Here is an 18,170-nt window from a genome sequence, read left to right on the forward strand (position 1 = left end):
TGCTGAACCAGAGCAATCAAGCTCTTCACTTGCTACAAGAACGCAGCAATGCAACTTATCTATTGCGAGAAAGGCTTGCAGCAGTCTGCTTTCCCTTGCATTTGCCACAAGCTAAGAATGCACAGATGGACTGCTGCTTGTGCTTAGCTGAGCCACAGTAACTTGTAACTTGATCCTGGATCTGGGCTCTTAGGTCTTCTGGCTACACTACAGCCTTGGCCTAGATGCATGTAAAAAGTATACACAAAAGTTTGCTGATATATTCCACACCATTAACATCAACTTATGTGGCCCTAAACGGATCTAATACTCGCTCAGTGTATCTGTGTGAGGATGCTGCAGATAAGCGGCAAGCTTTTTCTCTCAGCTTTCAGTTGGAAAGAAGCAACCTGTACGTTCAAGCATCATGATTCAGCAAGCTCTTTTAATAACAAAATGAATGTCACTGCAATTGGAAATCGGGTGTGGGAAGCGCTCACATTAAAGGCAAGTTGCCAGCTAAGCTCAAAGCCTTGCAGAAGTTGAGCACTTCCGACTTACAACAACGATCATCACTTCTCACACTAGCAAAAGTCTCCACAACAACACCATTCAAATCCCTCAGTTCTAATTGATCATTGTTTTGGGGGAACTTTTGTACTAACCTGGGTTAATAATTGGGATGCTTGTGGAACAGTTCTCTTTTGCACAGGCTCCCATCATTGATGTGAGGGTTGTAGTGGGGACTTCACCAATACCTGTGGAAAAAGCAGAATATTGACAAAAAGACAGATACTACACTAAGTTTTAAATGATTGTTTTCTAGAAGCAAATCACGGAGTTGAAAAGTTGAGGAGAAAAAGCAGAACAAATTACACCACCAATTCCTCCTTCCTCAAACAGTCTGCCTCAACAGCTCAAAGCAATCACACGGAACAAAACCACAGTTTTATATTTACTGTATATCACAGCTACTCCCATTTCATCTCCTGAAATTAATGAATCTACATCAAATGCTGCTACTTCTGGTTAGAACAAAATATATTCAAAGCAAGAAACAACTGTCAGATATGAAAATAATGTCAGTTTTAAAACCATTAGATAAATTATTCACAAAAGCTGACAAGAAGGACACCAAGATGATGTTCAGTTATCCTGAATGTAGAATATTTAAGAGTCTTCAAGGATTATAACACAGTTTGGTATTCATTTGTAAATATGTATGGGTTTGTGTAAAACACTAATTTAACATTCCCAAAGTAGGTAAATGTGAACATCAGCTTGATTTTATCAAACCAATTTCATCTTGTGCATCTTCAACAATTTTCTGCATTTCAAATCAGAGATACAAAAAGGTTTAAGGAGAAAAAAAAGAAGGCAAAATCATGCAACCAAAGTAACAGTCTAAGACAATCTGTATAACGCAGAAAACATCCGCTCCGACTTTCTCTTTGTGCTACTTTATAAAGAAAAAATTTAAAGCACTTGTCTTGGGATGCATAATGTTCCATCAGTATATCACCAATATATTTTGATCAGGAATGGCAATTTATAAAGCCAGCAAGAATATACCCACACCATAAAAATCTGCCAGGAACCCAACAGAAGAAACACAAACACACAGGAACTACTGCACCAGACCAGACCTGTGCTGCGTGTACCCTGGCATCCGTTCTTCTAGGATGGTCACAATTACCTTTCAAAGTGCAATTTCACATCGTAACTTCTGTCCCAAAACTGAAGGGTAAGTCAAATAATGCCAACCTAGCCATTTTAAGATCATCAGTGGCAAAAAAAGCAAGGCATGTTAAAGAAATCCGTCAGGTTCCTTTTTTACCATATGGTATCAAAACAGCTACATGAGTACACCATGCCCATGAGTTTTGAATAACCTTTTCCTTGTTTGTGTGCTTTACGTCCTGAAATAAGAAATTTAGGAAAAACCTGGCAAACACCCAGTGCACACAGTCCCGGGTGGACTCAATGAGTTGTTCTCTGCTTGTGTGCAGGTCTGAGAGCTCAGCATTTGGGATAATCGTGCCTCTGTGAATTTAATCACAAGCTATTCTTAGGTATTTCTATGCAGACAGTTACTTCTCTGCCCATGCTCCCAGCAGGCTTGTTGGCAGCATATACGAAGATCTCAGCAGACCAGACCTGGCTTTTTTCTAGCAGAGCCAGTTTGCAACTCTCTATTCATATTGGTAAAATCTCTTATTCCAGAAAGCTGAAATCCTGGCCTTTTAAAAACTGGTTAAAAACCTCCCAATGATTTTACTAAAGCCAGGATTATACACTAACGGTGATGTTTGTGAAATACACACTGAATTTAAAAGGTGCTCCAGGAAATCTCCTATCAGCAGAAGTGTAGATTCTGTAATAAATTTCTGTGGGATGAAGCTTAAAAAGTAATCAAATGAATACATCTACTGAACATGTTAAGATCACATGCATCATGCAGCACACAGAAAATACTATGAGCTGCTTTTAAGGTGGGATGAGAACCAAGAGAATTCACTTGGAGTTGCTCTTCCAAATACTTACAAAATCTAGATTTATTTTTTGTTATATTAGCAGAGTTTGAAAAGAAAACATAATAAATCAAATGTAAGTGTTAGATTTTAGTATTTCAACAGATAAGCCTAGTCTAAAACAACCCTATACACATAAAATTTTACCCAGAGAGTAATTGAGTTCCAAGGTATATGGACTTAGTTCTGCTCTCACAGACACAAATAAAAAAATTTAATTTCCTTAGATGAAAGTTAGGTTAGGCAGATGGAAAAGGTATACGTTAGAAGCAAATTTTAATATAAAAACCAATACCTGCAACAGGGGTCCTGATTTTCAACCTGTCGACCTCCATGATAAAGTCATCTTTCAAGAAGAGGAACCCAATGATGGAGAAGAGATAAACTAGGATGAGTGCTAGCACTGCAGTGAGGATAATGGAACGACCATTCCGGGTAACACTTTTTATCACATTTAGCAACGTCTCCTCTCTGTACACCAGATCAAACAGCTGGGAAAAGTATAGAGTAGAGGAAAAATGAATACAAATGAGGCAATATATAGATGCTACACAGGAAGACAATCTGAACTACTGAAACATACATCTAGCCATGTTCTAAATTCTCAGCTTCATAAACACACAATTCACATTGATTTCAGTGGGAGCTGGGCAGGCTTATAGGAAGAATTTAGCACAGAACTTTAAATTTTAAGACACATAATAGCAACATACAAAGCTACAAAATATATATTATATACGAGCCTGATCCAGATGTGGGTAATGGTTACCAACAAGATTGCATTATTTCCCCATGTTCAAAATCAGTTTAAATTAAACTTAAAAAACAGTGTCTTCATACTAAAAATTATTTTTTCACATTATCTCCCATCTGATAAATATGCATGGGCTGCAACTCAAAATTGTGCTCATGTATGCAAGTAATTACATGTCTTTAAACTATTTCTTTGAGCTCATAGCAGCATCTAGAAGTCACTCATATGTACAAGGATTGGGGCCATCTCTTTTTAAGACAAAGTTAAATTCATTGCACTGTTTGTATAAAACTAGAAACGCTTCTTTACCCTGCACTATATGCTTTCCTGGTATTTAACTTTAGAGAAAAGTATAAATTAAGACAACACTGCTTTAAATGTTAAAGGCCTAAAACAGCAATTATATGTGCTACAAGTTTTTCATGAAACTATAGCTTTTTTTCTCTTGCAGTTCTATTGATGTTCTATAGTGCTTTGGACCTTATCTATAATGTCTGTATTTCCACTTCAAAACACACAGATTATAGATACAGAGTGACACACTATGATTTATCAAAATGGTCCACAGAAGAAGGTATTAGTCACAATTCACAAGATCTGAAATCCACAGCCTTGTGAAAGGATTAATAATAAAGGAAGAAAAGACAGTTATCATTCATTCTGTATAAGACAAAGCTTAAAATGAGGAAAAAATATTAGAGTTTAGAATATTTCCACTACAAAGTGAACACCTGGAAGTAACTTGGGAATGTAGACAATTACAACATCCCTGAGTCATGGATATTTGTCAATAACAGTCACTGAAATAAATAATTACATAAAATGTTTCTTAAACTACTTGGCACTTTGGAAAGTATTTTAATGTAGAGATTACCTTACTCATTGAAGGAATAACAGATAATTTGCTGTGCCTTTTTTAGCAGGAGAGTAACATCCATTTGAAAAGTGTCCTGCAGCTACAGCCACAAAATCTTGGGTCATTTGAAATCTGCCCAAACTTTGAAGCTGACTTTAATGTCAAGATCTTGAAAACCTAACTTCAACTGGAGCTCTACCAGAGTAAGGACTGAACCCCTGAAAATTTTCGTGAGCTTAACACACGGCTGTGAAATGCTGGGAGCTCAGCACTCTTCAGGAAGCTGAGAAAAATACAACAGGAAAGTGAACCCATGTAAATGACCACAATTTAGGCAGTCTCCCTACAAGTTTCACACGCTCCAGTATAAAGCAAAAGGATTAGAAAACAAGAGCAGTGAAACACCTTTTACTGCTATTCAGCATGAAGGGAGCAGTTAGCTGAGTTTAGCATAATTTTGTATGATTCATTTTCATTGCACCTGTATCATATTATAAAAAGGCATTCCATCTGGATAATGGCAACAAAAGAAAATGAAAGTAGGATACATTTAAAGTGATGAATCTTCCTGTTACACCAGAGGTGTGCCGTCCCTATTTCTCAAGTAATATATATTTTTTTTTTTTATTAGGGCTGCAAGATGAACTGAGGAATGGGATCCTTTGGTATAAATAGGATGCACACACCTGTGGACAACTCCTGTCCCAAAGAGATTATGACTGATGCTAGATACAGGAACAACATACACAGAATATATGTATGCTGGGGAAGAGCAGGAGAAAGGACTGAACTGTTTGATCATTGCCTGAAAAGAAATGAGCAAACTAAATTCTAAAACAGATAAAATAAGTCTTAACAGAAACAGGTTCTAATGAAAACAGCAGCTCCTAAGGGGCAGCAACACAACGGCATGCTAAAAATACATGATTTGGCTTGATTGTCAGGAAGAAATTGAAGACAGCTGCATGGGTAACGGTATTTTCTATTTTTGCAAAGTTTTCCCCTCCACAGCAGCACATACTTACCAGGAAACTATAGAAGAATTCATGCACGCAGAGGCCCAGCATGCAGACCAGGACATATGCTACATGATAGAGGAAAGCCATGTCCATGATGACCGCTCTGTAGCCACGGGTGAAAGTTCCACGGTTCCCAACAAAGCTCACCAAAAACACTATTTTGTTACAAAGCTGTGGACGGGGGAAACAAAGGCTAGGTTTATTCCATGAGAAAAGTCCTGTTATTTATTGTTTGCGTTGCTGCAGTGTGCAGAAAGTTTGGGTAAGTTGATTTGACTAAATGATGAACTTTTAGATAGCTGGAGTCAGATGAGAGAAATTGAACTCCCAAGTCACAGTGGGAACAAGCCCGTGAGAGTAAGTGGAAGTACATCACCCCTCTAACACCGCACTGTGCCTCATGTGATTTATTTCTATAACATTAGTGAGTAGGCAGAGTGGGATTAATGTCATAAGGTATTAAAGAAACAACTGGGGAATGAATTCTTAACAATTTTGAGTTTAGACCCAAGACTACGCTAGAGTAGCTAGGCATGCTACTAGGAAGAGAACAATAGTAACAGAACAGAAAGTGTATTTCAATATAAAATCCCTAAAAAAAATACTGGGGGCATTTTTGAAGTATAGCATTTAAGCAACAGCACCAGATTCTTCATTGCTCCTGAGCTTTGCCTGCATGAGAACAGCAGTGCAGAAGTAAATACGAAAGGCGCTAACCTCACCTGTTTGGTAGTCCAGGACAAGCAATGAGGACGCGACATGTTTTTTCCTTTCACAAATTTGACGTGGGCAAGCACAGCTTACTTCCCTTTACCTCTGAGTACATGTCTGGGTAGCTTTAAGTATGTGAAATTCTCACAGAACTGGTGGCAAACAGCCCAATACTTTGCTGCCTGGTGCTAAGGTAAATTAGAGCTGTAGCAATGAGACAGAAATCTACACAGATGACTTATGAGCGTGACTGTGTATCTTACTAAGCTCAATAAACATGCAAACATAGACGTGAATAAGTTAAGAAATCTGGAAAAGGGCTGAAAGAATTTTTAATTTTGAAAACTTTTCTTCTCAAAAATATATTTAAGCAGACAGAAACAAATTTGTGTCGATTTTGCTGAGCGTATTAGCAGAGAAAATTATTCTTTTAACATGAGATACTGTAAATTTGATTCCTCTTAATTGGCCATATTTCTTTAAATTTCATATTGTTTTTATTTTTAAAGTATTTGCATATGCACAAAACCAAAACAGCTTTTTTCTTAGCTTCCCACTTTGCTGATACTGCTGTTTTGGGATGACTGGAAATGATTTATTTTTTTGGCTTAACCAATGAACCAGAAAAAGAAGTTCTTTGCACAGCTCTAATCAAGGGCTTTTTTAATAGGAGATGCTTAATAACTCTGCTTCTGCTGAAAGGGAAATTCTGCTTGCTTTTTAGAGTACTTACATTAGCAGCACCAAGAAGTATCAAGGTAGGACCGAGCCCTATCGTATATATAGACCTGAGAATAACAGACACCAAAAAGGGTCGAATACCAACAGGCTTGGAGATGAAAAACAGCATTGCTGTACAAAACGCCACTGCTATCCAAAGGAGGAGTGAAAACAATGGAGAGAGCGTGCCTGTATAGAGGAGAAAGGGAGATTTGAGAAAGGTATCTTTGGAGAGTCCATTTTTCACCAAACAACAGATCCAAAATATCAATTCCTTTGCCAATATAGCTAGCAAAAAGTGTGATTCATGCATCACAACTGCTGACCACAACTTGCCCTAATTGCAGCAAGAACTATTATTATCATAGTATTGTTGATTTTTGCACAGGTAATAATAAGAGCAGCTAATGAAATTTCAATTAAAATCTGAGAAGTGCTCAGAGATGAGACAGTTTACCCTTCTCCTGAAGCAAGCTGCTAATCAGCTCCCTTCTGCAGGGATCATTAGGGCTCCTCCAGTCTAATTCCATGATTGCTCAGCTACAGAAATAGCCAGTCCTCGGGGTGGCGCAGCAAGTGGCACTGCACTGCAGTGTCACGTTTCGATCCCCAACAGCACCGATGGCGCCCCGGTTTTAGAAAAGCAGCTTTCTTCTGAACTGCTGCGGGTGTTGGACTTCGGTAAGAACAGGCAGCATCTGCATTGCCAAGAGCAGCTGAATAGCTGTGCCTCGCTCCTGGGGAGGCAGCGGGTCCCGGGTCTTGCTGAGCTCCTGCGGGCATGTGAGCCACTCGCTGCCTTCAGTGTCACTCTCTTTGCTGCTCTGCAAGATGCTGGCTCCGGGCTCTCCCCGACTTTTGAGCGATGCCCCTATTTTCCCTCTCTCCTCTGCTTAAAGCCCTGGAAACACACCATGTTGCTGCGATATAAAAAGCACATTCAGATCTCAGGGCACTGTCACACTTGTACACTGACTTCTATTGTTATCAGATGAACTGAGAGGTCAGTGATGGGGGAGAAGGGAATAGAAAATTTAGCTAGACTCACAATAGAAATCATGCTATCTCTTTGGCAACAGATACACAGCTGAGCAGCATCAGTGGGATTAGCAAACAATGAGATGGGGCCCTAGCCTCAACATTCAGATGGCATACGAACTTTTCAAAACTTCAGGAGTGTTTATATCCTTGGCAGGAGGTTCAAGGTCAGCTCTGTCAGCTTCTTCGCCAGCAAGATTTGGAAACTTTTAGCGGATCCTAGAAAATAACTTCCAAGTGGATCTGAAAGGTGAGGCCAAAGCACTCAGTGTTTCTTTAACAAATAATTTTTCCTTCTTTGTTACTGCAGGTCAAACTATTGCACGTTGCAGGACCCACAACGTAATGTGTGCAGACATGTACGCTGCAGGCAAGGAGTCCTCATTGGGAGCACAATTTAGCTTAAGTCATATGATGTAAGAACTGCAGAAATCTTCCGAAAGGCAGCATTCTTTGGATGTTTAGATCAGCCCAGGTACCTCAGACATCTGAGTATGGGGGGATTTACACAAGGTAAAGGGGGAAAAACAGGAGACAATCCCCAGCTGTGAGGTCAGGTTCGGGTGTAGGGGGAGGCTGGAAGTGAGGAGGTTGCCTCATGACCTGCTAATCCCTTTTGGCCACACCTATTGTTTATTGCTTAGGAATCGCTTTTGCTTTTACAAGCAATAGGAACTGGAGCCCTGAAATGCACTATTGCTGAAATCACTGGATTACTGGGACCACTTAAACTAATACTATATAAATCTGCAGTTCAAAATAAGTATTAATATCTACTGATAGCAGACCACAGGATTTCTGTGAGTATAGATTAGCTAAAATTTAGTGGCTTAAAATGTTTATTTTTAACTCTTTATTTCTCCTCTCATCCTGCATGGGCTCTAACGCGTGTGTGCTCTGAGCAACTCTTCAGTTTACAAACAGGAAAGCACTAAGTACAACTGCTTCCCATTTACGCGGAACAGCCCTGCAAACTTTGCTTCGCAAGGCTGCGGAGACGCCTGTGCCATGACCTGCACAGACCACCCCATACGGTGAAAGGGCAACGTGGTCTCCATGCCAATATACTTTAATCTGCTGCCTTTCTATTTAGCTGGCCAACAGGAATGTTTGCTGGTGCCAACTCTGGTGTTTGTGAAAAGCACATGTATCTACTAGAAGCTGGACTGCTTCCACCAGCCCAGTTCACATGCCATCAGACAGAGGTGACTTTCAGTCACATTACTGACTGGACTGGACAGGAATCAAAGACCCAGAGGTGAATGGCTCTACTCCCATTACCAGTATTCTGAACTATTTAGTCTCCTTTATCCCAATTAAGCTTGTTTTGGATTCAAAGAGGCCTCCCGCTGGTCTGATGCATTTATTTAATTAAATTTATTATTTGCTATATTTCCTGTGACATGGGATGAAGGGGAGATAGAATCATAGATTTTAAGCATATTTTTATATAACGTGTTTATCCTCTGTAACAACGATGTCCTTTTTACCCAACAAACAAAATAGTCAAAACCCAACAAGCTAGTTTTCAAAACATTCCATTACATATGCTTTTAAGACTGCAAGTCATTCAAAATGGTCAGTTTTAAGGAATCTTCGTCCATCTGCTGCTAGGAATCCTTCCTTAGCTCAGAAGCTGTAACTGAATGTGTGCAGTAGTACACTGCAATATGGCAATATAAAAAAAAAAAAGAAAAAGAATTAACTCAGATCATCTGGATAATCATAGCAGCTATGTTCTGTCCATTTTACTTCACATTGCATGGGACATGCGACACACAGACGATCAACTACCACATTTCGAACAACATCTGGTACCTACTTAGAAAATACTAAATGGCTTCTGCAGATATGAGCATACCTGAAGATGCAGTTTTATGTAACTGTTACCTTAGAATTGAAAGCACCTAAAATTAAAAGGAAAAATAAAACCAAACTCCACTTGCCTTCATCTCCATCATCTCCAAAGGGGTAGAAGAGAGCAACTGCTAAATTGATGAATACAGCAAGGTTGAAGGAAATGCTCCCCCAGAGAGAGATGTGTCTGGAGAACCAAAACAGGGGTGGATTATCTAGAATGGGGAGAAGAGCAGCAATCAATGAAATGAAAGCAGGCAAGAACTCAGTAATGGACTCAATGTAACGAAAAAGTACAAATTAATGAAGAAAATACGCAGATCTTTAAAATTAACTAAACCAGACAAATATTAAACATAGGTTTTCCATAAAACATAGTTTCAAGCAGACCTTTTAGTCCAAAGATCCCAATACAATTTATTATATATCAGAGTTTTGCCTCTGCTATGATTTTAGGACTGGATCTTTTGTGAAGGAGTCTTTTCACCTGCCTCTGAAATGGTAGCCTCTCTGCACGGAGACACAAAATCAAGCAAACAAATAGATTTCAGCACTCTGCATGCCAGTCAACCAGAAGACCCAGAACCGGTCATCCAGGTGACGCACATGTGGACCAAACACACTGGTGACGTTATTCAAAGAATGATGGAACAGGCAAGGTTGCAAAATGATAGTATTTTCCCCACCTCTGTGAAACTAAATACATCTTGCTCTACTTTGGGGAATAGGTAAAATTTGGTCTGACTGGGATTTGGTTCTATGAAAGCTGACTACTTCCTGCACGATCCTCAGATGTCCAAGGTTACCTGCTGACAAACAGCTCTGTACTCCTGCTTAAAAGGACTCAAATGAAGCCAGGATCTCCATATGTGAAGTGCTGTACAAATACACAGAAATAGTCTACATCCCAAAGAACCTATAACCTAGTTAGAAAAGACTAAAAAGGGAAATAGGGCAAAACAGGGTTAAGATTTTGTGTCCAGAGTCACATAAACGATTCAGCAAAACAGCTAGGAACAAGATCAGAGGGTACAAAGATCCAGGCAAGCACTTCATATATATGACTGCACTACAGTATGTTTAAATGAATATTTACAACAAGATTCCATGTGCAATGGTGTGAAGAAATTTCTAGCCAGAGAGCTTTATCTGAAGACAATGTATTCCTATTAATTAGATTTTAAAGTACTCAGAGCCTCCTGCAAGTATGCAGAGCATATTCTTTACTTGCCTTCACCCAGCTAACTTTTTATAAACAGTAGACTCCATATGACTGTCTCAGGCTTTAGTCTAAATGGAATTTAATTGTGATTAGGTAAATATTCAGATTTCATTGTGATAACCTTATGCTGTTGGCTGCTGAGATTTAAGCATTTGGAGCCATTGCAAATTACATGTGTCAATTTAAGTAATGCAGACTGCATGCTAACAGACACTTGGCTAAAGAATGAACTGAGCCTCAACCTGTATTATCTTTTCAAACAAAAAAAATCCACATGGAAACTTGTGGGCCATTCCACTGATGAAAGGAATTGAGGAATTTCTGTTCTGAATAAAAATAAACCAATTTTCTTTGCTTATAGCATTAGGCAGGTCTGGTCTATGTAAGTGTAAGGTTGGGCTCTTTTATTTGTATTTCTTAAGCAAAAACCACAGATATGATTTTATTACTAGAGTAATTTTTCTACAATATAGTGACTTTTATTCCCAAATAAACTGTGCAGATAGGGAGTATTCTAGAATAATTTGTTTTTCAATTTCTATCCTGGTCAGTTTGTCAGTACAGACAAGTTCTCACAGTGCCACCAAAGGAAGAGGACCTGGGCCCATAGGATTCACACTGAAAACTTACTGCTGCCTCTGAAAATTATAGCCTGGGAATTGACATTTACAAAACCTGCAACCAGCATTCATGTTTCCATCACGTTAAGGATGCTATGTTAAACCATACTGCTTTGACTATCCAAACTCCCTGCTGCTCTGACCATAGATCCGATCCTACTCATCTCTTCCTTCCTGATCAATTATGAACAGCTCACGTCTGCCACCCCAGCAGCATCTGCATTTTAGCAATGACTGAACTGATCACTCTTCTGTATTTTTATATACATACACACATGTATAAAATATAACTTTCTTCCTTATCCCTCGAGAATACTGTAAATGTTTAATTAGTTTGTGACAGAGGCTGAGCTGGCAGCGGCTGTAATGCCCACCAGTGAACTAAACAAGAAACTCGGGGCGCTTGGCTTGGCTTCACTGCACCTCCTCTTCAGGTCCCTGCTTTGACCTCTCCCCCATGATCTCGACCATGCCTGTCAGATCTGCAAGTGGCTGAAGGTGGTACACACGCCTCTCCCACTACCGTGGGATATATACCATTATAGGCTTACAGACTGGTACATACTGCAGCCCAGTCAAGCAAGGCTGATGTGAACTGGCAGAGGCAAACTGACTCCATGGGAGTCAGGCCGATTTAAAGCAGCTGAGGTTCTGGTGAGAGATGTTTTTAAGTGACTGACATTTACAAGTTTTTTAATGGTCTTTTAGGAATCTGCAAACCTCAAATATGCAGCTACACATGTTTTTGTTAAATATTAGGGGCCTTGGCTTAATTAGGTGCAACTCTATTGAGTTTAGGAGAACTACACCCAGTTCATCCATCCCTCAATTTAACTTCTGGAGTCCAAAACATCATCTTGAACACATTACTTGTATTATTAGCTGCTCCATATTACGCCTTTTTTATGGTGGCATGCAAGTGTCTCTGCTGACCTACACTCTACAGCCCTGAACAGTTCTGCCTGTTGCAGTAACAGAGTGAACAGAGAAAAGTGTATTATTAAAATTAAAATATTTGAAGGCTTAAAAGCAGGGTTTTAGCATAATTAGGCTATTTTTCTAAATTGCAATACTTACTCCTAATTTTCTTTTGCCATTTCATCTCGTTGTATAGATCCTCTGTCTGTTGAAAAAAGTCATTGACTTTGCTTCCTTGTTCATCTCTCTCTGTTGTATTGAATACCCGACTTTTGGATTCCCGAGTGAGGAATTCACAAATATTGGGGACAGGGAAGACGATCTGTTCCATTGTTCTATCGTGCCGAACAATCTATAAATAAAATACACATTTTTTCCAGGATTCCAAATTATTTGAACTTACAATGAAGTTGAACCAATCAATCCTAAAACAAAGTAAAACTGCTTTTCTATCTTCAAAAGCCTGCCTGAAAATAAGGTAGCAAATATATGTCTCAGGCAAAACCTAGGTCCAAACTTCCCCCAAATACAAAAAATGTTCTAATTCAGAATGCTCCAATTTCGCAATAAATTGAAACGAATCTTTCCCAGTAAACAGTGCAGAAGTTCAGGGGCTTTCTGCTCAGATTACAAAATTCTTTTCTCACCTTGAGTCTATTTCTATGATGAGATAAGTTGTGAAGGTGAACGTGCAAAAATAGCACCTTGTTACTCAGACAGCACCCATATCTTGTCAGTCTTTATCTTCCCACTTGGCAAAAAACAAGGTTTTGCATTGTTTGTATTTCAGGGCCTACCAAGTTATTGGTGAGTGAGTTAGATTTTATTCCATCTCACCACTCTGTCATCAAAATTGCTTCCCCATTCTGATAATGGACTCTGCATTACTGAAAGTACAGAAATGGGTAGAAAACTCATCTTGACTCCAGCCACCAGTGAAAAAAACCCCCAGTATTTGACTTTCAAATCAAACAAATGAGATAGCCTGATATAGGGGAGCTATATCTGAAATGCCAAACAGGTCTAGGATTGCTTTCAGAGAAAGACCAGTGAACATCCAGTAGATACAGCAGCAATGCTGGACTGAGTTTCACTTTTCCAGTCACAGTCCTGCATTAAAGAACCCTCCTTTCTCTCTGTTAATTCATATTTATCATGTGAACATACTAAAAAAAAATCTATCTTAAGTCATTGTTAAGAGTAACATAGTCAAGCACGTTTGTGTTGGAGATGAAGAGTAATTGTGCTTGTGTCTGCCCATGGGTATGTGCATTATGTGAAATTTGAAAATTTCATTTTATCATGTGAACATACTAAAAAAAAATCTATCTTAAGTCATTGTTAAGAGTAACATAGTCAAGCACGTTTGTGTTGGAGATGAAGAGTAATTGTGCTTGTGTCTGCCCATGGGTATGTGCATTATGTGAAATTTGAACAGGCAATTTTGAAGCATTCTAAGTAAATAGTTGTGTCTCAGGCCAGCAGTTGTGCAACAGGACTATGTGACTAACAGCCAACCTGGTAGGGTGAGCGACGGAAGCTGACAGCACATCTTCAATTCTGTCAGGGACTAAAACAAAGAGGTAAGCTGCATGGGCTGGTCTGCAGAATGACACTTAAACCAGTCTATTCTCCCTGAGAATAGAGGGCTCCGTATCTGCTTGAGGAACAGGCTTTGCAGCCATGAGGTTTTAGATTTCAGAAACTGCACCAGGAAGAAGCTCTTGGCCACATAAAAGCCGACCACAGTGTTTGTTTAATGCCTAAATTTAAAACCTACTGAGATAACTTGGCTGGTAATTGCTACGAGATACCTCAGGAGCACCCAAAGTATTAAAATATGTTAAGAGGAGCTGCCCTCTGGACAACCACAGCCATGGTGCTTCCATCTATCCTGTGGCGGGACAGCATGACCAGTATCATGCAAAAAGGATGGTGAGAAACAGAGAAAGACTCAGCCACAGCCTGTCTTGATGGCAGCCAGGACAATACGGACCTGAGGTGCTTGCATCAAGACTGTTCTTTATGCATGCAAGCTCAGCTCCAACGTTGACGGAGCCTGGGAGCCCACTGAAGGTAAAATTATTGCCTCAGATTCAGGCTGGGCCTGTGTGAAACCATACTGCACAGTTTTCATACTTGGCTAATTTTGGACTTGATACAGCATTTCCAAGAGAGAGACAAATGTCTCTTCTTCCTGCAGTCTCTCGCAGCAGCTGCCTTTGCACCACAGAAATTCTCCTCCTTACAAAGTCACTAAGGACTAGAGACACTACACACTAGGATACTAACTCCTATCTTGATGCCTATAATCCCATGAAATCTGTAAGAGCACAGGAACTGATATAAGAGTTAAGAACCTAAATACCTCTGTGGATCTTGATCTAAATCCGATCCATGGCAGGGGTAAAGTTTAAAATAGAGAACAGAACTGATGAACCAGGCCAAGCATTGGTCTTTTAAACAAAAGCCATATTGAATGTCTACACCACTTCAAAACCTCTTTGTACTGCAGCCAGACTTTTAATCTGATCAGTTAGCATCACTGGCTTTGAAACTCATGATTATTTATTTGAGTGATGTACCATACAAGATTATTCTTGACTTCATGACACAGCTACTATCCATAGTCATTATTTCTCTAACAAAACATGTTTGGTAACACACAGGAAAGCTACTGTAAAATTATTGTTTGGAGCCACTTTTAATATAGGTGCACTCCTTTTCCTCCCATAGCCAGAAGTGTATTATTCAACCTTCTCCTTCTCATAAATAATCTACACCATTTGAATAAGCTTTGCTGTTCAGAAGCTTAAAAAGAAGTGATACACCATGCACAAGATGCAAACTTGTCTCATATTCAATCTTCCAGTGAGCAATTCTTTACCTCTATCTGTGCCGTGTGATTGGCATAATACCTCAAGGCTTCATCTCCTTCATCTGGATCTGACCCTGGCTTCAGCATCTGTTGCAATGTTTTATTGTGACGAGCCAACTAGAAAAAGAAAAAAAATCTGATTTATGTCCTGCTGCTATGTTTTCAGCTTTATCATCTCCACTTAACTAACACAAATCCTCCTTCCCCCCACCCTCATATACTTACATGCTCAACCCAGTGGGGCTCTTTCCACAGATAACAACAAAAATGTAATTACTTGAGAACAATAGAAATAATTTAGTCTTAAAAAGTCAGCAGCAAGTCTTCAGCTGAGATTTATGAAAGGCAGCTTAGCCTGCAGCCTAGATGGTTTTTGGAGGGCTTTTGACAAATGCCAAAAAATTAGACTGAATGCTTCTTTTCACTTAAGTTTAGCCATAAAATTTGCATACCTCTGACTAGGTAATTACATTTACAATTAAATTTTCTCTGCAATTTCAAATGGCTGAACCGTTCTTCACTATGTTGTAGGTTGGTATTTCAGGGCTGCCAAGATGTCATCCATAACTATCTCAGAGGCAGCTGGACTGCAATGGTGGGATGTATAGTTTATATACACAGCATATATGTGCACACACAAAAACACACAAACATGTATCTCTTCCTACAAACTTTTACAAATTATACACTTTACATGATTCATAAAATACATCTGTTCTTGTTGACTAGTAAATTTTTAAAATGCTCCATAGCTGCATAAAGTTTAATACTGAGAATGTCAGCAAATTGCATTCATGATGTCTTTTAGGTCAGTAAGAAACAGACTTAATTATGGGCATAAGGAAACACTACTAAAAATGCAGTTTTCCCTATACCATAGTGAGTGGTTTTCCTTCAGAAACGCTGTGTTTCACCCATTCAAGGTGGGGGGGAAGCTGAGGCAGGAAAGGAAAGGCTATCTTGCAAACAAGGTCCAGGTCTTAATCACTACACAGACATTACCACAACAGACTAGACACAAACATTAGAAACGAGGCAGGCACAGCACTCAAAATAACTGCAGGAACTAGACTTTGAAGTGATGATCACCACAGGTGGGTTAGGATTCATTACATGAAATAACACAGTATGTTGAGGAATTATAAAATAATTAAAGTCTAGAAACAGAGTGTCAGGGATCAAGTCTGAAAGTAACAATGGATCTAAACATATATTGTAATAATCTAACCAGAAAGTGATCACACTTGTTTATAAGCTATTTGCCATGCCCTTTTTATCTAAGCATGGTGAGAGGGAGACACATATACAATTTATTCTATTTATTGAAGTTCCCTAGAATCTACTTGTCCTGGTTTCAGGACAAAACCTAAACCACGACACTACTGATCAAAATAAATTTCCTTCTGAATCTTCATACAAATTTATTACTTAAAGATGAATAATAAATGGAATGTCCAAAAGCAAGAGAATACCAGAAAGGAATACTCAGGAAGAATAAATGTGTTTCCTACAACTTCCTCAAGGACAGAAGTCTGCTTGGCCCTGACAGTAGAGCCCTGAGCCAATGTGGTAGAACATCAGCCTTTTATAAAAGCGTCATGATATTCAGGGAGACATGCAAAAAATCACATGCGGGTCAACTGCAGAGCAATATTCTTTCCATCAATAATAGATTTCTGCCTTGAATAGTTACTTTTTTACTCTATCTAGCAAATGGATGGATAATCTCATTACATGTATTAATATCTTATGCAACTTCCACTTATTTTTAAGGCTAAAAAGGATCATTAAGACTATCTGATTAGTTCCTCTCCTTCACACAAGTCATATAACCTGATCCAGTCATTGCAGTATGCCCACAACATCATCTCAACAGGACAACCTGAATTCATTTCCTATGGCTCATTTGAATCCCACTCAATATATGCTCTAGCATCATGGAGAAACAAGATGAGCTTGTGGAAACAAGGTAGTAACTGTTTAAAAATTCCCTTTAAACAGTGTTACTTTACTGAATGTCCCTCCACATCTGTACTTAGAAAAGGGCAAAAAAATCACCTTCTCTGTATCATTCATCATTCTGTACACTACTGTCATGTCCTCTCTTATTTGCCTCTTCTTTAAATTAAAACAATCCCTATCTTTCCCATCCCGCCTCAAACAGAAGACTCTCTGTGACTCAATTACTTTCCTTGTCCATCTCCAAATGCCCTTTACTTTGGCTATATCTCTTCTTTAAGATACGAAGAAAAGAGCTTACTAGACAGAATGCAATCACACCCTGCTTGGAGTGATGAATTAGCATAACCAGAAGCAAATATATTCCCCTTTTTTATCTTTGGTAATACAGAGGAACTTTGCCTGTATCTTGACTCTTTTTCTCCGATGTCAACCATTAAGATTTTGAGTTTTCTAATAAATGACAAGTCAAGGATATATGGATAGTTCTTCTCATATTAAAGTTATGCCAATTTGGAGAAAAGGACATATATAGATTCAGAAATTTCCATTATTGCCACAAAAAACTTCTCTTATAAACATATGAATTTGTGTACAGAATTGGAAATACCATTTGTAAACCATATGAAATCTCAAGGTATTGCTTCCTGATATGCTTTTAACTGTCCGCAACTTTTACCGTAAAAGTATCTCTCAATAAATATCAGTAACAGAAGTTACCTTACCACGTGGACTAGAAGGGAAAACCATCTCAGCCCTTGTGTGCTGTAATGCCACCGACTAGCACAGAGCATTAACTTAACAGACTGCTGGTGGTTTGAGACAGCAATGACACAGTGCATATTTCACTATTAGGTTTCATGTGAACATCAGCTACGTACTTAAAAACTGTGTGCACTCAATGATCTTCATTATACTTTATTAGCCTGTGCAGTGACCGTCTTGCGTTGATGTGTGTACAAAGCCTAGCACCACACAGCTAGGGCTTCCCAACGCTAGCACTAGACAAAATGACCTGAAGAACAGGCCGGGATCTTCTGTGCTAGCACCTCAGCTACCAGCAAAGACACATGGGAAATGACCAGGGATTGCTGACCAAGCTGGAGGA

The 18,170-nt window shown here is 39.1% G+C and overlaps 1 protein-coding gene across 1 annotated transcript in view; it reads right to left on the reverse strand.

Annotated features, from left to right (window-relative positions):
* Nucleotides 1–18,170, reverse strand: part of ITPR2 (inositol 1,4,5-trisphosphate receptor, type 2) — a 229,919-nt gene that overhangs the window by 31,942 nt on the left and 179,807 nt on the right. Inside the window, exons 46-52 of the mRNA XM_009879682.1 lie at nucleotides 15,113–15,220; nucleotides 12,385–12,577; nucleotides 9,555–9,680; nucleotides 6,584–6,759; nucleotides 5,146–5,310; nucleotides 2,806–3,001; nucleotides 645–737 (exon numbers count right to left, since the gene is read on the reverse strand). Coding sequence (XP_009877984.1) covers nucleotides 645–737; nucleotides 2,806–3,001; nucleotides 5,146–5,310; nucleotides 6,584–6,759; nucleotides 9,555–9,680; nucleotides 12,385–12,577; nucleotides 15,113–15,220 — 1,057 coding nt within the window. The remainder of the gene's footprint in view (nucleotides 1–644; nucleotides 738–2,805; nucleotides 3,002–5,145; nucleotides 5,311–6,583; nucleotides 6,760–9,554; nucleotides 9,681–12,384; nucleotides 12,578–15,112; nucleotides 15,221–18,170) is intronic.

The sequence above is a fragment of the Charadrius vociferus genome, unplaced genomic scaffold (assembly GCF_000708025.1).
Source record: "Charadrius vociferus isolate BGI_N301 unplaced genomic scaffold, ASM70802v2 scaffold90, whole genome shotgun sequence".
In the NCBI taxonomy this organism is placed as follows: Eukaryota; Metazoa; Chordata; class Aves; order Charadriiformes; family Charadriidae; genus Charadrius; species Charadrius vociferus.